At 50.5% G+C, this 19202-nt stretch overlaps 3 protein-coding genes across 3 annotated transcripts in view; all 3 read left to right on the plus strand.

Moving 5' to 3' along the window:
• FANCD2 (FA complementation group D2) overlaps positions 1 to 10833 on the plus strand; it is a 53776-nt gene extending 42943 nt beyond the window's left edge. The window contains exons 36-44 of the mRNA XM_075761975.1: positions 1783 to 1905; positions 2690 to 2783; positions 3344 to 3415; positions 4952 to 4990; positions 5600 to 5674; positions 6799 to 6873; positions 9751 to 9897; positions 10469 to 10543; positions 10658 to 10833. Coding sequence (XP_075618090.1) covers positions 1783 to 1905; positions 2690 to 2783; positions 3344 to 3415; positions 4952 to 4990; positions 5600 to 5674; positions 6799 to 6873; positions 9751 to 9897; positions 10469 to 10543; positions 10658 to 10735 — 778 coding nt within the window. The 3' untranslated portion in view covers positions 10736 to 10833. The remainder of the gene's footprint in view (positions 1 to 1782; positions 1906 to 2689; positions 2784 to 3343; positions 3416 to 4951; positions 4991 to 5599; positions 5675 to 6798; positions 6874 to 9750; positions 9898 to 10468; positions 10544 to 10657) is intronic.
• BRK1 (BRICK1 subunit of SCAR/WAVE actin nucleating complex) lies at positions 10818 to 11390 on the plus strand. Its single transcript, XM_075761974.1, has 3 exons — positions 10818 to 10982; positions 11072 to 11154; positions 11247 to 11390. Exons 1-3 carry the CDS (start codon positions 10865 to 10867, stop codon positions 11271 to 11273), a joined length of 228 nt encoding a protein of 75 aa, XP_075618089.1. The 5' UTR covers positions 10818 to 10864; the 3' UTR covers positions 11274 to 11390.
• Positions 11391 to 11537: 147 nt separating this feature from the next.
• Positions 11538 to 18838, plus strand: LOC142603226 (uncharacterized). Its single transcript, XM_075762601.1, has 10 exons — positions 11538 to 15527; positions 15908 to 15973; positions 16141 to 16212; positions 16411 to 16488; positions 16581 to 16682; positions 17204 to 17311; positions 17446 to 17508; positions 17637 to 17816; positions 18050 to 18147; positions 18821 to 18838. The coding sequence occupies exons 1-10, from the start codon at positions 15314 to 15316 to the stop codon at positions 18836 to 18838; spliced, it is 999 nt and encodes a 332-aa protein (XP_075618716.1). The 5' UTR covers positions 11538 to 15313.
• The last annotated feature ends 364 nt before the right edge of the window (positions 18839 to 19202 follow it).

Below are 19202 nucleotides of genomic sequence, written 5' to 3' on the forward strand. Positions count from 1 at the left end.
TTTTAATTCCCTTCACTGTCTGCTCGTCCGGCTCATACTTCAGCAGCTACTCTATGAAGATCATACAGGAGACAGTGTTTAAAGCCTTACAAGTCAGGGTGGACATGACTTCCCCTTGGTGAATCCACACTGACTACTCCAAACCACCTTCTTGTCCTTCGTCTGCCTGTAAATGATTTCCAGGTCAGTTGTTCTACCACCTTACCAGGGATCAAGGTGTGGCTGACTGGTCTGTAGTTCCCTGGGTCCTTCCTCCTGCCCTTCTTGAAGACAGGCATGACATTTGCTTTCCTACAGCCCTCAAGCATCTCTCCCAATCACTGTGATCATTCAAAGATACTTGAGAGAATAGCCTTACAATGACATCAGTCACCTCCCTCAGCACTCAGTACATAAGGCCTGTGGACTTATGTATGTCCAGTTTGCTTAGCTATTCCCCAACCTAATCCTCTTCCACAGTCTTCCTTGCTCCAGACTTACCCCTCTTCTGAGGCATGAGATTTCTGGAGGCCAGTTTTGGTAGTAAAGACAGGTGATGAAGGCATTCAGTCCCTTAACATTTACCTCAGCCTTTTCCATGTCCTGTGGCACCAGGTCCCTGCCCCATTCAACAGTGGACCCACATTTTCCCTAGTCTTCCGTTTGCTACTTATGTACTTCAAGAAGCCCTTCTTACTGCCCTTGACACCCCTTGCCACATTCAACAGATTCAACTCCAGGAGGGCTTTGGCTTTCCTGACTACATCTCTGCATACTTAGAGATGTGTCTCTGTATTCCTCCCAGGTTACCTGTCTCTGCTGCCACCTTCTGTAATACTCCCTTTTTGTATTTCAGTTTTGCCATGAACTCCTAGTTCATTTGTGCAGGCCTCCTGGCATTTTTATTTGACTTTCTGCTGTTTGGGATGGACTGTTCTTGAGTTTGGAGGAGGTCATCCTTGAATATTAGCCAGCTTTCTTGGACCCTTCTTCCCTCTAGGCCACTGCCCCATGGCAAGAAGATCCACGAAGAGGCCAAAGTCTGCCCTCCTTAAGTCCAGGGTTATGATCTTGCCTTCGGTTCTACTCCCTCCTCTCAGGATCCTGAACTCCTCCATCTTGTGGTCTCTGCAGCCAAGGCTGCCTTTGACCTTCCCATCCCCAAAAAGCCCTTCCTTGTTTTTAAGTGTGAGGTCCAGCAGAGCACTTCTCCTCATCAGCTCCTCTGTCACTTGTGTCAGGAAGTTGTCATGGATGCTCTCCAGAAACCTCCTGGATTGTTTATGCCCTGCTGTGTTGTCCTTTCAGCAGGCATCCCCCATGAGGACCAGGGCTTGCAAACATGGGGCTACTTCTAGCTGTCTGTAGAAGGCTTTATTTACTTGTTGTTTCCAATCCAGATGGCCTATAGCAGACACCCACTACATCATCACCCGTACTGGTTGGCTGTTTCATTGCTACCCATAAGCTCCCAGTTGGCTCGTCACCTATCCCTGGGCAGAGCTCCGTGCATTCTAGCTGTTCTCTCACATAAAGGGCAGCTCCATCTCCTCTTCCCGGCCTGTTCTTCCTAAATAAAAGAATGAGGAAATATTAAATCCAGGTTTGTTTCAGATCATGGTAGCTTTTAATGACATTACTGTGACAGTTCTAAGTATTGCTTCAATTTCCTACATACAATTGCCTTTGGCATAAGAATGAGCTTGACAATTTTAGGTCACATGTTTCAGGTAGGGCAGTGTTCAAGACCTTGTGTTATTCTGCATAATATTTACTGATGAACTAAGCTGGTTTTGGATTTAGTGTCTACCTGGAGCACACAGATAACGTCTGGAAAGCTATAGAAGAAATCTCTAGTGTTGGTGTTCCTGAACTGATCAACTCTGCCAAAGACGGATGTTCTTCTACTTATCCTACACTAAGCAGGTAATTATATCAATAGAGACTTTAAATTTCATGACATGCACAATGGCAATTTCTGCTTTTTAATATTTTATTTTCTTATTTTGTGGCCTATTATGGTTCATGTTAGTAGTGCTGTGGACTACTCTGGGCATTTGTAAACATTCTTTTGGCAGTATGCAACAGGTTAGTAGATGGTAAGCTTTATGTCAAGGTGGAATGGTCTTGTGCATAAACTCAATACTGAGTTTATTATTTGTGAGCCATTTTAATTGGAGAATGAACTGCTGTCTGTCGTCAGGGATGTTGTCTCTTTCTGTGCTACTGTGGTTTTATGAAGCACTCTAAAAATCAGCCTCAGAGGTCTGAGGTGGCTGTAGGCAGTCCTGGGCTGGTAGGCAGTGTGCAAAAGCATGGTCAGGGTATTTCTGCTCCTAGCACAGGAATTTGGAAGCACAGTTTATGCAGGGATGGCCAAAGTTCCTGCACTTTGGAACTACCAAAATCATCTTATGCTGACAGCTGCAAACCTTTCGCTGTGCATCCCCCAGAGCAACAAAGTAGTGGGTGGTGTCTATGTGTGGTTCATACTGGGGAAGTGGTAATGACTTCCCAGGATTCTCCGTCTGTCTGGGTGATGAGGCTGGACTAGACATACTTATGAGTCCTAGGGTCAATCTCCTGTGATTTCCTATTGAGAGGGATGCCCAGCTGGGTAACCTTTAGGTTTTCCATGTTGTTCTCGGGACAAGAAGTCTATCTAGATGCTCAGAGCTGGCTTTTAGTTTTGCTCTCGCTTTCTCTACAGGCAGACATTCCCGGTTTTCTTCAGAGTAATGATGGCTCAGCTAGAGAGTTCAGTGAAAAGCATCCCAGCTGGGAAACCGTCAGACTCAAGTGAGGTAGGAAAATAAATGCACTGGACTTTTTGAGGGGAAGAAAACATAAGTTAAACTGTACAGTACAATGAAGGTGTATACATTGGAAAGGAATCCACTGCTGAACTTTGTCCAGGAAATGCTGTGAGACAGCTTGCTTCATCAGCCAAAACTGATATACAGGGTAATATATCAGTAGCATCCTTTTTTCCTGGTTTGTACCATGTCAAAAATCCAGTAAAGCTATCAGAAGCTATAACCAGAAAACAGGTAGTAATCAGCAAAATACTAAGCTGTGCAATTGGTCTGCAAACCTCTGTGGGAGTGCAAAATTATTTTGCAACCAAGAGCTGCTCTGAGAGCAAGGAAGTGTGTTAACTCTTAGCATTTTAAGCCATGTGGGCACTGATCAGGCTGGAATTGCCATTGAGTGGTTTTGCTGTGATAAATCTGCCTGCAGTGAAGCTTTGTTCCTCTGTCTTCAACAATAACAGTGCTTTGGGTACAGCAAATGGTGAGAGACCATCCAGCAAAGTGAGAGGAAATACACCATCTTGGGTTATTGTCCCCTTGCATCCCAATAGGTGCAACTGGAGAAGCTGCTGCAGTGGAACATTGCTGTGCGGAATTTCCATATCCTCATTAACTTGGTCAAGGTGAGGTTCTGGTATGTTTTTCTGACTTTCCCTTCAGATTCCCAGCAAAAAACAGTGTACTGAGCTTCATGAGCACAAGGGAAAACGTGAAGTATGGCTGACTAGTGGAACAACCTGGAGGTGGTAAATAAAGCCAGTTATAATCTGTGTGCAAGGGTTTCCATTTAGCTTTCACTTCAATACTATTTAATTCTTACAGCCTGTACATCTTACTAACATAGTTATCACACAAATATTAAGTCTGCACAGAGGCAGGATGATGTAAGGAAGTGAAGAAAAAGGACTGAACAAACACCCCAATTCCCTAGTACAGTAGTTTGCGTCTGACAGAGTCCACTGCCAGCTGTGGAAGACAGATAGGAGAAACCCTTCAGGTAGATCTGGAATAACATCTCATGAAAGGAAACATTCTCCTCATGTACTCAGCTGAAGGCAGGCTATTACTCTGAACAGGAGGCTTGGATTCCTGTCTGTAACCTGCATTCAGTGCTTATCTGATAGCCCTCAGCTTCACCTGCTCTTAGGGTAACATACAGTCTTCCTTTAAATCCTGCTGACCATTCACGTCATCCTGTGGTGATGAATCCTAGAGGCCAGCCTCGCTGGATGAAATATTCCCTTCCATCAGTTTTGGAGTTGGTACATTCAGTGTCACTGAGTGTGGTGATGTTTTGGGCAGAAGGCTGCGCTTTTCTCCTTGCTTAGGTTGATCGTTCCTGTTTGCTTTTATCATATCCAAAGTGATGATTGGCAAGTCCAGCTTTTTCAAGTTCAGCTTATGAGCTCTAGTGAATTGAGCTGGGATTCTTGTATGCAGCAGCATTCACTGCAGCCCTACCTGTGCTCCGGATGCCTTTTGAGAGCATGAAGGGTAGAGCTGGACCAGCTGGTTCTGTTTTTTATAGTCCATAGCAGCACCAGGGTGCCTTCACAGCTCTCAAATCTGTGTGCTGTGCTAGTTAAAACTTTCACTAATTAGTTATAGAATTGGTCACTGGCAAAAACATATTTGCAAATGTATGCCAGAAGAAAGCATTCAAGGGAGCTGAGACCACCTGTTCCATTTCTTTCTCTGCTGTTGGACCACAGCTGTGTGTGACACCTGGTGTCTTTTGCCAGCTGGCACACTTAATCTAATAACTTCATTATTTCCTCCAAAATACATTATTTCACACATCACATTTTGCTTTGTCTGTTATGTGGTTTCTTGTCCATCAGCTGGACTTGGGTCTCTTGGGTCCCAAACTATTAAGAACTTCAGACTCGTTGAGACAATTTTGTGCCATCTGCAAAAGGTGTGCCTTAGATCACCAAACAGCCATCCAGCCAAGTACTTCCGCCTGATGGCCATTACATTTCACATGCTTACATGGTGTTCCCTGTTGAAACTTGAGCATGGATGTTGCCTTAGAACAGGTTTCACATTTTAATGACAGGTATGTAACGAAGGGCTATTTTTAATTGGCTGCTGTGCTTACATTGTTTCTTTTAGACTTGGGGACTGATCTGGCTCTCTTTTTCTTCTCGCCCAAGTAGGTATTCGACAGCAGGCCTGTACTCAGCATCTGCCTGAAGGTAAGCAAGAATTCAAAATAACTGAAGAGAGCAGTTTAAGGTGGAGCAACGTGGTTACAGAATTCTCTGGAAGAAGCAGATATCGTTTCTTAACTTTTAACTGTCTTTAACTAATACTCATTGTGTGGCTCAACCATAATGAACTTGCTGCAATTGGCACGACTGACTTTCGACCCTTTCCCCTCTCTCTTCCCCATGGTACTCTAAATGAGAGGAGACATCACAGCAGACAGATCTCCCTTGGAGCCCAGAAATATCATGTTCCCCTCTGCAACTCTCCCTTTTCTGGCTAGGACTCGTATATATGTACAGTGTTTCTAATATTTTGTGTTTAGTTCAGTTTTATTCCCAATTTGCTAGTGAATAAAACCAGGGATGTGTACAATGATGAGACCATGTCCTTCTAGCCTCTTTGCAGTGATTAAATTGGGACCCTTTACTGATCCTGTTTATTCCAGTATAGCTTTCACATGAACATAGTCTTTTACTAAGCGAGAACAGTCTCTGGTGTAGCTTGAAAGAATGTGTCATTATCTTATCTGACTTTGTGATGGTTCTTTGAAAAGGAATTTAAATTTGTCTTCTGATATATTTATCATTCTTTTATAGTACGGCCGTCTCTTTGTAGAAGCGTTTCTGAAGCTTGCCATGCCTCTCCTGGACTACAGCTTTAAAAAGCACAGGGTAAGCCTTTTGGAGACAGAACTGTCTGGAACTGGTTGGGAAGCATGACTGATGCTTGCTAGAAGGAGATTCCTGTCTCTGGTCACATGTTGGCATGACACTTATGACACTTCACGACAAACATGTCTAATGTCTCCAGCTGTGCTCTGCCCTGTTTACTTGCCCGTCCAGTGCTCTTATAGCAAACAGATCACTGTTTCCCAACTTGCCGTCACTCTTCTGGTTGGATGACTTCACTGTTAGCAAAGGAAGCCCTTTCAACCTCCATCTCCTTCAAAAGTTGTTACCACAAAGGTGTCACTCACAGAGTAGGGAGCTCATGTGAGCAGTCAGGTTGTTGAGGGCTTGCGGTCCAGATGGACAGTGACATTGATGTCTTTGCAATAATTCTTGGAGCTTTGAGCAAGACAACATGCCTGAGTGCAGATGGACAGGCCAACCTTGCTGCACTACACGACAAGCCAGAACAGGCCACTTATTCCACCTGCTTTGTTGTAAGACAATCTGCCTTTGCCTGAGACTCATTCTTTGCCTCAGTCTTCACAACTTGTCTCTCTAATAGATAACTCCTTTCTATTGCAATCGTAAGAAAGATCTGTTCTTGTGGACGTTTGAGAGAATGAGGTTATCAAACAGATACCTAGTCATTGCTACTGGACAATAGAAAGTGCCACGTAATCTGCTCAATAGCAAGGATTGATATCCAGAGTTCATGTTGGATGCATTCCAAATACCACAGTCTAGCAGTATGTTTTATACTGTTCTTCTGGTTCTTTTATTTCAGAAGGTTGTACTCAAGGCAAGATGTGACAAGGTTGTCTTGATTTTAATTGCCCCACTTTCACTGATATGCGTTCATTCTGAACTCTGATTCAAAATCAGTTTCAGTTCAAAGTGCTTGGCCTTATGTGGTCATACTTTTATTACCAGTTACTTGACTTGATGCACAGTGCAAGTCTCCTATGGCTTAATCCTGTTTTGTCTGATGTTTCCTGCATTATGTGCATATCTTTATCCCATAACCTTTTGAAAGGGCTGCTACTACTATTGCCATTTCATTATTCTTGTTTCCCTTACAGAAAAATCCTTTGAGAATGACTTACTGGTCTACTTATTTATTGCAGGACGATGTGCAGAGTTTGCTGAAAACCTTGCAGCTGAGTACCAGACAACTTCATCACATGTGTGGCCATTCCAAGGTAAGATAAGTTCTAATTGCAGCACAAACTCCCGTCCTAAGAATGATTTATTTCCCTTCTGCTTTTCCAAGGCATAGGCAGGTTCTACTTGCAGGCTTCGAGCAGTGTCTGTACAAGGAAAAATTCTGAGAGGAGGAGAAACAGCCTTGGTTAATAGTGCAAAAGTTGAAGTATTTGATCTAGAAGTGTCTGGCTTGGATGTCAGATCAGGTTAGCATACCCATTTTTAGGACAGAGGTTCTTGACATCTTTGTTGGCATCAGTAAGAGGGTGTTTCTGAGGACAAGCTAAGACTTAGAGACCTTGCATAAAGTATAGATGCCAGATTGATAATATGAGAGAGAAGCTTTGGCAAAGATCAACAGCCTTGCGAGTCAGAATAATCAGCAACAGGAGACAGACAAGGGAAAAACCTGACTCAAGGTCCTCTTGAGGTGTCTTTTTGGGATTGTTAACGTTGATACTAGGAAAGAGGACAAAGGGAGGGGAGGAAGGTGGTAATAGGCAACCAGTCTGCCAGTCTTTCTGTAGGAGACTTGGGGCAGGAAGGAAGGAGAGGATTAGCACCCTGTTTACTGTGTGGAGAGCCACTGCTTGTTGCAAGAGAGAATCACACAGGAGAAGGAAGTTAGAGATAACTTCACGTGTGCGTTTGTTCCCGTTAGACTCCTGAGAGGTTCAAGAACACATGACTGAGAAGGGAGCTTTGCCAAAGTAGTTGAAGGGAGAAAGCCAGCTATTAGTGTGGCTTCCCAAGCTGGATTTGCTACCAATTTAGTCCAGAGCTGGCATCAGGAGCGTAAAAGCCTAGCTGGAGATCAGAACATGCCATTGCAGCTATCAGCATAGAGGAGAACCGGAAGCTGGCACAAACCCTGGAGATGCTAAAAAGTCCTTATGTTTGAAAGTGAAATCCTTATGCCCACTTTAAAGTCACAATTCACCCTGTAAACAAGATAACATCATTGCAGCTTGCGATGTCTTGTTTATCTTTGCACTTGACTAGCATTTTCTAGTGCTGTGTCCCATGGCCCCTGTTAGGATGTAACTGCAATTAGGCAACACCTGCGGTTTACCACTCTTGTATCTGTTGCAATCTGATTAGGTCTCTGTGCCAAATAATTTTTGCAAGAATGAGAAGGCAGCAGCTGAATCTAGGCAAATAAATGTATGCAATGAGTGCTCCATACCTGTTTGAAGAGAGTTGATGTCAACATTTGTTAAACCATTCTTAATTTCACTTTCACACAAAACTAGTAGGTGCTCACTGACGTACCATGTGGTGTTACCTAAGATTTCACTTATAACTTCCCAAGTATTTGTCACTTATTTTCCACACCAAGCCTCTCTTCTGTTTACATACCTGATGCTGGACATAAGGACAGGTTCTGGAAACAGATTTTTGCAAATGCCATGGTACTTTGTTGAGTCTCCAAGCTGCCTGCAGATAGCTGGGCAGGTTCCAAGACCCAGGGTGCACTGTGATTGTTGACTATGTCATTAGCGAGGTTTTCCCTGATTTGGTTCCAATTAGTGCTGATGATTGCTAGGTCCTGCCTGTTACACAGGCTAGAGAACAGATTGGTGTTGGTACTCGGTTACCCATTCCTCATTGGCAGAACATAAAGCAAAGCAGTGTCCCTTTTCCCAGGCATGTTGAATTCTTCCAAGAAATGAAGCTGATCTGATTTCAGAGTATAGCTAATGAGAGTATCTGAATGCAAGAAGGTTACAAAGTATCCTCATGAAAGAGGAAAATGCTTATGTGCAAAATAATTGTTTATTGCTCTTGGCAAGTTGTCTGGTTTAGCAGTGGCTTTATTCTGTACTGCAGATTGAAGCCTAGCAGGAAGAGATGCTCACCTGGAGCTAAATGTCACACAATACCTGACATAGCTGCCCTTCCTAAGCTGGTTGCTTACTGCAACTCTATCTGTTCCCTCCTGTCCTAGTTCTCCAAAAGCCTGTGCTTCTTTGGTCTAGACAGGTTGGCTTTGGAGTTTATAGTGCGCACAAATTCCGGGTAGCTAGTGTAAAGGAGTTGCATCAGACACTGAGCAAGAAAAGATTGTTATGGCAGTGGCTTATTCAACGCCTCTCTCATTCTTTCTTCTCTGTGCTTGGGAATTCAGCAACTTCCTCACAAGAAACTCCCTGCAGCATCAGTTTGTGGCTTATGGCTATCGGCAAGTAGCTATCTTCCTTCCTAGGTAGGGAGTTTTGCAATCTGGCCACTTGTAGCATTGCTTTTCGCTTTGGACTGGAGCGGTGTATTGTCCATTGCTGACCTCCATAGATATCTGCTATTTCACCAGCAATAGCTTGTATGCTAGTCAAGCTTACCCAAACATTATGGATTGCACACACCACCAGCAGCAGTGCAGCTTCGACATTCATATGCCAGCAAGCTGTGGCTGCCATGAGCAGGATGGCAGCAGTGTGAGATCTGTGCCTTGTTCTTGGAGAACAGAGCAAGTGACACCAGTCTGTTGCTGAGACAATGGAGCAAAGAAAAAGCAGATTCTCAAAATAATTTCCCAAGGGTCAGCAGAATTCATCTGACATACATAGAGGAGTTACTGGCCTTTCCCTAAGGTTCATGAGAAAAGCTGAGGCTCCTTCTGTTTTTATCCAGAGAGAATATGGCTGTTTGGATTGTTGCAAAGGATTGTTTTGCTGCTTTAGACAAAGTGCTTACCTGAGTTTTATCCTTTAACAAAAGATACAAAAGAATTCGGCCAAGAAATGACATAATCTGGGCAAGCTTTGTGGGGATCATGTCCCATCCCTCCCACCTGTATAACCAATGGCTTTTTAAATAGCTAGAATACTTAGGCAAGAATCAATTGTAGTCACGTTGTACTGTTTGATATTTAGATTCACCAAGATATTGGACTGACCAACCACGTGCCTTTGTTGAAGAAGTCACTGGAACAATTTGTATACCGAGTGAAGGCAATGCTGGCGTTCAACCACTGCCAGGAGGCGTTCTGGGTGGGCATCCTTAAAAATAGGGATCTTCAGGTGAGAATCACTGTCCTTCCTGTGGCAAGTAAAACCTGGGAAAGGACGATGCTCATCTGGCCCAGACAGCTGTAACTCTGGCGTTGGGTGCAGGTGGAGCTAAAAGGGTCAAATTCAATGTGGCTGCATAACAGCCACATCTAGTGCTGCAGAAAGAAGTGGTTTATTTCAAGAGTCTGTATCTCTGGGGGCTTCCTTGCAGTGAGGCTCTTGCACCTTTTAGTGTTTGTAACAAACGGGTGCGGGGGATCCTGCCAGTGCTTGGTGTTTAGTGTTTGTAAGGACGGGTGCGGGGGATCCTGCCTCCGCTCGGTGTCAAGAACACCATGCAAAGAAGGGAAGAGGTAAGGGTCACTTGAACACCTTCACACACTTGTGTGGGGCTTTAACAGAAGCCAATTCTGGCTGTTGTATTCACCTTTCACTATAGAAACAGCACAGTTGAAACAAAACCTGCTTTTTACTCAAAAGCTTTTTATTTAAGATGGTAACAAAATGCCACTTTCTTCCAGCCTAGCACGCTTTGGCTACTTCGCATACACTCAGTACAGGTCTTTTGTGTTCAAATAAGGGAGAAGAAATTTTGTCTCAAGCCTCTGAAGAGAGGGATTCGGCTGAGGAGGACTCCGCAGAAAGCCCTGCTGAGGTACCTCTTCACAGACGACACTGCCCGCTGCGGCCAGCGGCCCGCCTGATACTTGTTATAATGCAGGGGGGGCGGGGGGAGTAGCTCCGGTTCTGACGGCGGTGTCCTCCGCAGGAGCCGAGCGGCAGCGGCACGGACGACAGCGACGAGGACGGCGCGGCCGGGCCGGGCCCGCCTCCCGCGGACCCCTGAGACACCGGGCTGCGGGCGGGGCCTGAGGCGGCACCGGGGGCGGCCCCGCCCGGCGACGCGAGGGGGGGGGGGGGTGTGCGTGCGTAGCGCCGCGCAGGCGCGGTGCGCGCCGGGGTGGCGGTGGCGGCCATGTCGGTGCAGGAGGACCCGGTGCAGCGGGAGATCCACCAGGACTGGGCCAACCGCGAGTACATCGAGGTGATCACCAGCTCCATCAAGAAGATCGCGGACTTTCTCAACTCCTTCGGTGAGGGTGCCGTGGCGGGGGTGGGGGTGGTGGTGGTGGCGGCGGGGCGGGGCGGGCGCCCGCGGTCTCTCACTGCCGCCTCCCCGCAGACATGTCGTGCCGGTCCCGGCTGGCCACCCTGAACGAGAAGCTGACGGCGCTCGAGCGCAGGATCGAGTACATCGAGGCCCGGGTGAGCAGCGGGGCCGGGGCGGGGGGGGTGGAGTGGGGGGAATGGCTCGGGCCGCGGCTGGACTTGGCTGAGGCGTTTCCTCTTCCCGGCAGGTCACCAAGGGCGAGACGCTGACGTAGGCCTGGGGCGGCCCCGGGCCCCCCTCCCCGCCGGAGCACCGCCGCCCCGCACCCAGCTCGGGGCCTGCCGCCACCGCTGCCTCTGCTTCTGTTGCCAATAAACCGCTGTGCTCCTGCCCTGCCTGCTCTCTGCCTGCCTGCCTGCCTGCCTGTGGCCAGGCCACGGGATGCCGGGCTCCCTGCCATCTTCTTGGATGTCCAGAGCCTGCCCTTCCACCCACGGGGTTCAGGCCCGCCTTCCTCCCCACACATGGGAGCTGCCATGGGAGGGGATGTGCTCCAGGGGCTGCAGGCCTGGCTGCTGTCACCTCCGGGAGGCACCTGACCACTGTGGCTCAACCTTCGAGGTGTTTTGTGCTCCTGCTGCAGTCACAGCAGAAAATCTGGTGATCCCGATGGTTTGGAGGGTGTCTCAGCCTGCATATGTGCACGCTGTCAGGGCTTGGTGGGGACAGCAGGCTCACCTGTTGTGGTGCATGTGCCACAGGAGAGTGCACTTTTCTGGCACCTAGGAAGAGGTGCGTATTCCCCCTCTCTAGGGAAGCAAGTGGCAAGAAGAAAGAAATTTCTCTTCCCACTGCTCCTCTATTTATCTCAGTTTCTCAGTGGGCACCTAGAGCTGCAAACTGATTGCTCATATTTAATGTTTGTTGGGGAGTCTGTGGAGTTGGTATGGTGTCAGTAAAGGTCATCTTGCTTCCCAGCAGGCCTTAAATGTCTCAGTATATTATTCTCCAACTGGAAGCTATCTTTTTCATCATGGCAATGTGATGTCTGCAGTGTTTACTGGGCACCTGGGTAACTTGATGTTCTTTATCTTTGAGCCTGGCAGGTCTGACATCAGCTGGTTGCTCCTCAGCATAGGTCCTCCCCCAAGCTCATGCGTTTTTTTTCTCCATAGGAAGCTGTTTTCCGTTGTGTTTTCCATATGTCAGTAAGTGCTCCTCCAACCTTTCAACTCACCTAGCTAGTTAAGCTTTACTGTCAGGTTGGGCTGCATATCTGGGAGGCTTGGCCGCTTCTGGTGCGTAATCCCAGGGGAAGTAAGTGCAGAGCTTACAGCGGAGTGGAGCAGCCACAGATCGTGCTTTTGCTCGAGGGCAATATCAAATGAGAGAAGGTGCTGTCATACAGGATTGGTAGGTGGAGGGAAAGCACCCATCTCTTTCCTCAGAGGCAGTTGCTCTATGGCCCTAATAAATCCAGAGTACACATGTGGCTCATACACTGCTTGTTCCTTGGGAATAACTGGATGCTTGTCTGGACAAGGCCCTGAACAGCTCGATCTGACTTTGCAGTTAGCCTTGCTTTGAATGTGGGGTGAGCTGGAGACCACTGGAGGTCCCTGCCTAAGTTATCCCAAGGTCCTTCACCCCAAGACTGAAAGGGAGACAGAGGATACCACAGACATCCCTGGGGCTGAGATCACATGAGATCCATTGCTTGTTCCTGTTCCCAGCCAGGAGTGTGTTGTGTTTTGTGGGCTCCCTTCCTGGTCTGACAGGCTGTGGTAATGATTCTCCCTTCTTCCTCTGACCCCAGGGTTTCTCACCAGAGTAGGTGTTGCCACACAGTTCGTGTAGCTGTTGTGGTTTAGCCCCGACTGGCAACCAAGCCCCACACAGCTGCTTGCTAACTCCCCCCAGCGGGATGGGGATAGAATTGGAAGAGTAAAAGAAAAAAACTCATGGGTGGAGATAAAGGCAGTTTAACAGGTAAAACAAAAGCCATGCACACAAGCAAAGCAAGCCAAGGAATTCACTCCCTAAGTCCCATGGGCAGGCAGGTGTTCAGCCATCTCCAGGAAAGCAGGGCTCCATCACATGTAACAGTCACTTGGGAAAACAAATGCCATCACTCTGAATGTCTCCCGCTTACTCCTCCCCCCAGCTATATATGTTGAGCATGACATCGTGCTGTATAGAATATCCCTTTGGTCAGTTGGGGTCAGCTGTCCCAGCTGTGTCCGCTCCCAACTCCTTGTGCAGCCCCAGCTACTCGCTGGTGGGATGAGAAGCAGAAAAGGCCTTGGCTCTGTGTAAGCACTGCTCAGCAGTAATGAAAACATCCCTGTATAACACAGATGTTTCAGTATTATCAATCAGCACTGTTTTCTGCACAAATCCAAAACACAGACCCATACCAGCTGTTAGTTAATTTTCTTCATATCTCAGCTGAAACAAGGACAGTGGCCAATGCAGTTTTGGTGTAGGGATCTGTCTGCTACAGAGTGCAGCTCCTCCCAGGTTACGTGCTCTTGCAGAGCTTGAGCAGTGTGGGATCTGCCTGCCTGCTTCACGTCCCAGCAGGGACACAGAACAACTCACTGCCATCGAGAGCGTGGCCATTTTTCTTTCCCTTTCAGGGAGTCTCAGTAGTTCTTGAGGGCTTTGCAAAACCAGGCTTTCCGGTCTGGATGATGCTAATTCCAGGCCATCTCTGGGAGGTGAAGAAGCCTACTGGCGCTCGGGCTAATACCACCTCCAGCAGCTGTTGTGGTCTGCAGCTGCATAGTGGATGGGGCCATAATATATTTGATTGTGCTAAAGATTGGAGAATTCTGCTTATCTTTTCCTTGTACCGTGTCTTTTTTGGGATATAATACCCCAGGAACCCACATTAAACTTTTCTGGAGTGGATTTTTGTTTTCTAAATTGGGAGATTGATTGGGATTGAACATGTTAGGACACAGCTGAAGTGTTGAGGGAGAGCTGCGCTTTGTCCCCAGTAGCTTTGCAAAGCTGGGCTTTATTCTTTAAAGACCCCAGAAGATGGTGTCCGCTTGCATTCTGGGGCCAAGGCCCTGCCAGCAGCGGAAGTCAGCTCCAGTAGTTGTCTCTCAAAGAGAAGACTGGCCCTGCCACAAAAGTCCTCCCCAAAAGGTGAGGATTGAATACTGACATCCTTTGCGATGCCTGTGCGCTCAGGAAAGGGGCCCTATCGAGGGAGGATCAGCTGGAGCAGGGAATGGTGTCTCGGGCTCCCTGTGCTTGCCAGGGAGTGTTGTGCTCCGCTCTGCCTCCGCAGGCGCTTCCAGCCCCACCGCGAGGCCAGAAGAATGGAGGCGGGAAGAGACCCCAGGGAAGGGGGAGGATGACGAAGAAAAGCGCTCATTTTGAGCGGGTTTGGTTGCAGGTTGCTCCTGGAAGACCGGTCAGGGCGGTAGATGGGGGAGCGTGCCCCCAGACCCTGCACTGATCCCACGTGCTTGCTGCAGGATTTGTGGGCTCAGCCAGGTGAGCGGCTGGGTGTAGCTCACTGCTCTCCATTTCTCAGGCAGCCAGCAGCCCCTTGCTTGCATCCCTGGCCCAGCAAGCCTTGCCCTTCCTCCTTCGCAGCCATCTGGGAGCAGGGCAAATGTTTTTGCATTCATAACAAGGGAATTCCCGAAAAGGAGCTGAAAATGGATGTGACAGAATGGACAATCTTCAAAATCACTCACCCTTTAGCCTCATGAGCTGCTGGTAACAGCACCCGAGGAGGTCAGTAATTCTCCCGAGAGCAAGACGTCCCAGTGTACACCTTGGATTTATTTAGACTACTCAAACAGAAGAATTGTGCGGAAGCAAGGGTATGCACCAGGCCTGTGTCTCTCCCACCCCCTGCCAGTCCCTTGTTTGTTCATTAACTGGCAAGGAAAGTGACTCTCAGTGCGCAGTCAGTGCGCACTAACTCGTGCACGGACAGGCTGAGGCCAGACACGTCACGCCACGGCACCTACAATAAGGGAGAGCTCCTTCGGTCTCGAGTGGCCGGGCTGCTGCTTCTCACTGGGCCCGAAATCCCTTGTCTGTGGTTCCCTGTTGTTCTGGGGCCTGCAAGCTCCTCGTACCCCCGTGACAGTGCCCGGAAAACGGCAGAGCTGTGGGCTCAGCCCGGTGGGACTGTGTCCCAGCCCTTGGACGGAGCTGCCCAGCGGGACATGCTCCCCTCCCCACGAGGGCAGCTCCCCCGGCTGTGCTCCAGCGGCTCTCTGCCAGCACCCTGAGAGCTCTCCCCACGCAGCATTGGCCCAGCCATGAGGTCACAGTGGGGCTGTGATGTCACAGAGCCCAGCAGTGCCGCATCAGCCATATAAACTGAGTGCTCAGCCTCTGGCCCCTGACTACTGCAGCAGCAGCAGCAGCAGCAGTGTTCTTGTGAGAGTGCGGGGGAGCATGGCCCCCACCCACCGCCTTCTCCTCGTCTTCCTCCTCCTGGTGGCCCTGCATGCCAGGGCTGCCCGGGCTGCTCCATGGCGAGCACAGGGAGCAGGTAAGCAGGCGGCGCTGGTGCAGCCTTTCACGGGCCAGTGGGCTCCTCTCCCCGAGACGCGTGGGTGCTGGTTTGTTTCCTCCAGTGCTTTAGCGAGGGTTTCCGCTGTGTGCGTGAGAGCTCTCCCGGAAAGAGCCCCCGGGGGCCGCATGTTGGTCCATCCGCTCCTCCAGGGTGTTGCAGATGGCCTGGCAAGAGTGTGTGGAGAGCTGCCAGGAGCCAGCCAAGAGGCCACCAGGCCCCTCTGCACCTTTGCCAAGCTGGACCTTCGTCTGGCTCCCACCTTGTTACCTGAGCCCCTTCCAGAGCCTGGAATTCACTGAGGCAGCAGTGCATCCCAAAGTGCAACGGAAACATTTCTCATCTGCGCTTGCTTCTAGATGAGGATGCCAACAATGATGCTTCTCGGCTGGATGTTGATCTGGAGCCCTTGGAGCACCCTGGAGGTAAGTAAGTTCTCAGTGTCCCTTTCCCTGAGCCTGAGAGCAATCCCCCAGAGACGAGTGCCGTGGAGTGCCCCTCTCTTTGCATTGCACTTGCCTGCACAACTCTGATGGGAAGTATTATCTTAAACTTTGTCACGGGAGCTGTTCTGTCCTGCGCTTGTTTGCAGCTGTGCCTGCGGGCGAAGGCAATCCCGCTTCGCGGCTGGCTTCCAGGAGCGAGGCTCCGGCAGATCGCATGGGTACGTTGTGGCTTTTCCCTCCCTCTGCGAGCTGCCAGCCCAAAGCCCAAAGGTCAGCCAGCCGGGCGCCTCTGCAGCTGTGAGGATGGAGCCCTGCACGCGTGTGCCCCCTCCTCACGTGATCCCCTCACCGCTTCTGCCGGTCAGTTCTGCCGATGCAGCTGGCAATCCATGATGGAAGCTTCTCTGCCTGTTCAGTTACAGATGTGCCCGAGGGAAGGACTTTTCCGGCTCCTGGGCTGGAGTCTGTGCCACAGGCCGGCTGGCACCGCAGGGGTGAGTCAGTCTGTCTCTGCTGACCTCACAGGCTAAGCACTGGTTTTCCATAATTTAGTCCTGTGAAACTGAACCAAATACGTTCTGTTAAGGTCCTCCGAGCGCGCAGTACCACCAACCTGAAGGAGGAAAAAAGCTCCTGGAGCCAACCCCACTCCTGAGGAAAATGCTGGATGAAGTGGAGAGACGACACGGTGGGTATTTTTCACTCTGCCTTAGCTGTGAGACTGGGCAGCCGGAGGTTTTAGATACACGTCTGGAGACGCTGTGGCCTGCGCTGATTCAGCAGGCTTTTTGGGCTGCGCTCGATTTCCCGTCTGCAGATTGAGAGCTGGGATGGGACGAATGTGACTGTTGCTGGTGCTCACAGGGAAGGGCGTGAGGGCCCTTCTCAGAAGGGCTGTTTCCCCGGCTGGCCTGGCTGCAGCTTCTTCCCGTCCTCTTTGAAGGAGGAAGGCACTTAGCATCATCCCCTTGCCGTTCGCCCAAAACGCCCTACGTGCAAGGCAAGCCAGAAGATCACACGCCATTTCCTGGTCTGCCGGCAGGTCAGGTGTGACTGTGGTTTGGAGTAGTGACCAGGCACAGCCCCAAAAGCCCGGGCCTCGTTCCTAAACCTTATCGGTGTCTTTGAGAAGTCTTGCCTCCTGATGCTGCCATCTGCCTGATGGGGAACAGTTCCATCTAATCCAGCTGTCCTGCTTGCTTTCTCAAGAGACGGACCGAGAGGCTGTGAAGAAGCTCTCGTTTCCAGACGGAAGCAGCGGCTCCCTGCCAGTCCCTCCCGACGAAGCGCAGGCAATGCAAGGCGCCGGCACGCCAGGTACTTGCTGTCCCGCGGTCAGCCGGTGCCAGCCCTCAGGATGGCTGTGTCTCAGCAGGCTCTTCCCCCAGCGCCCGCTCTTGCACGTCCCGTCAGCACCTCAGGCTTTACCTGTCATCTTTGCTTTTTGGCAGTGCTGTCAGAGTCCGGAGAAGACCACCAGGCCAGCAGATACCATTTTATTCGAGCGGACTCAGGTACTGAGCAGTCTTGCTGGGGTCCCTAAGTGGGAGGCACATCCCAAAAGCTGGCCATATCAAAGAGAGGTGCTGCAAGCTCACCAGTGGTGCACAGGACGGACTAACATCCTGAATTGCTCCTCCAGATGTGCTCGGAAAGAGAATCGCAAGTGCTGACCGTCCCCAGAGGACCGCAGGTGTTTTATGCCCCCCAGATGTGCGAAGGCGCTGTATGATAGGCACAGCAGCAGGCGTGATTGCCGTGCCAGTTATCATAGTGGTGTGCTGTATCGGGATCCATTGGCGGCGGCAGAAGAAAAACAAGAGTCGTTGATTTAGTTCTACGCACGCACACACACGCTGCTTCCTCAGGTGGCTGCTCATAGCCACAAAGCTTTTCTCGCCAGGCTGCTGCGGAGCGACGAATTAGTGGTTGGCGAAAAACTCTGCTGAGGCTTCTGCTGCTGCCGTCAGACGCTTCAACTTAATTCCTGGGCGGCGTTCTCAGGAGCTCGTTCTGACTGGGGTTCAGGGCCTCAGCAGCCTCCTCTCTCCACAGGCGCGCCTTGGCAGGTTCCGGAGACCGGCTGGAAACCGGCGGCCGCCCTTCGCGCCCGGACAGCCGTACGAGCAGGAGCAGCATCGCCAGCTGGACCAGCCGCCCCGGCAGCCCTGAGAGGTGGACCGAAAGCCAGCATCCAGGGCTCCTGCCTGGCAAACCGGCACCCTCGGCCTCCCCACGGCGCCCATGGCCCCCATGCCCGGCCTCCACACAGCCCTCGCGCCCGGTCAGCCCCATCAGCCGGAGCAGCATTGCCAGCTGCACCAGCTGCCCCGGCAGCCCTGAGAGCTGGACAAAAAGCCAGCAGCCAGGGCTCCTGCCTGGCAAACTGGCGCGCTCTGCCTCCCCATCCCCCCACAGCCCATATGCCCGGCCTCAACGCAGCCATCATGCGCAGAGCCCCATCAGTCGGAGCAGCATTGCCAGCTGGGCCAGCTGCCCCAGCAGCCCTGACAGTTCGACCGAAAACCAGCAGCCAGTGCTCCTGTCTGGCAAACCGGCATGCTCATCCTCCCCACGGCCCCCATGCCCGGCCTCCACACAGCCATCATACCCGGACAGCCCCATCAGGCTGAGCAGCATTTTCAGCTGGATCAGCTGCCCCGGCAGCCCTGAGAGCTGGACCAAAAGCCAGGAGCCAGTGCTCCTGCCTGGGAAACCGGTGCACTCGGCCTCCCCACAGCCCCCACAGTCCCCGCACCCGGCCTCCACACAGCCCTCGTGCCTGGACAGCCCCATCAGCTGGAGCAGCATTGCCAGCTGCACCAGCTGCCCTGGCAGCCCTGAGAGCTGGACCGAAAGGCAGCAGCCAGGGCTCCTGCCTGGCAAACCGGCGTGCTCGGCCTCCCCACAGCCCCCGCACCTGGCTTCCACACGACCCTCGCACCCGGCCTGCACACGACGATCATGCATGGACAGCCCCATCAACCGGAGCAGCATCACCAGCTGGACCAGCTGCCCCGGCAGCCCTGAGAGGTGGACCGAAAGCCAGGGGAAAGAGAAGGGGAAGGTAAGAGTAAGCAATAGGGACAGGGGCAAGGGATGTTGCGGGAAGGAAGAACTATGTGGGGTATGGTAGAGGAATGCTCAATAGCAAACAACATTTAACTTTGCAGAATAAACTTGAAAAATCAGGTTAATGAGGTAGTTT

This window comes from Balearica regulorum, chromosome 10 (genome assembly GCF_011004875.1).
Source record: "Balearica regulorum gibbericeps isolate bBalReg1 chromosome 10, bBalReg1.pri, whole genome shotgun sequence".
In the NCBI taxonomy this organism is placed as follows: Eukaryota; Metazoa; Chordata; class Aves; order Gruiformes; family Gruidae; genus Balearica; species Balearica regulorum.

Excerpts from the sequence above, each read along its gene's own strand:
- BRK1 (XM_075761974.1), top strand. The coding sequence starts at position 10,865 with ATGTCGGTGCAGGAGGACCCGGTGCAGCGGGAGATCCACCAGGACTGG. Across the intron at positions 10,983-11,071 it reads GGACTTTCTCAACTCCTTCG|ACATGTCGTGCCGGTCCCGG; the intron begins GTGAGGGTGCCG and ends GCCTCCCCGCAG. Across the intron at positions 11,155-11,246 it reads TCGAGTACATCGAGGCCCGG|GTCACCAAGGGCGAGACGCT; the intron begins GTGAGCAGCGGG and ends TCTTCCCGGCAG.
- LOC142603226 (XM_075762601.1), top strand. The coding sequence starts at position 15,314 with ATGTCACAGAGCCCAGCAGTGCCGCATCAGCCATATAAACTGAGTGCT. Across the intron at positions 16,683-17,203 it reads TGAAGTGGAGAGACGACACG|AGACGGACCGAGAGGCTGTG; the intron begins GTGGGTATTTTT and ends TGCTTTCTCAAG. Across the intron at positions 17,817-18,049 it reads GCGGCAGAAGAAAAACAAGA|GCGCGCCTTGGCAGGTTCCG; the intron begins GTCGTTGATTTA and ends CTCTCTCCACAG.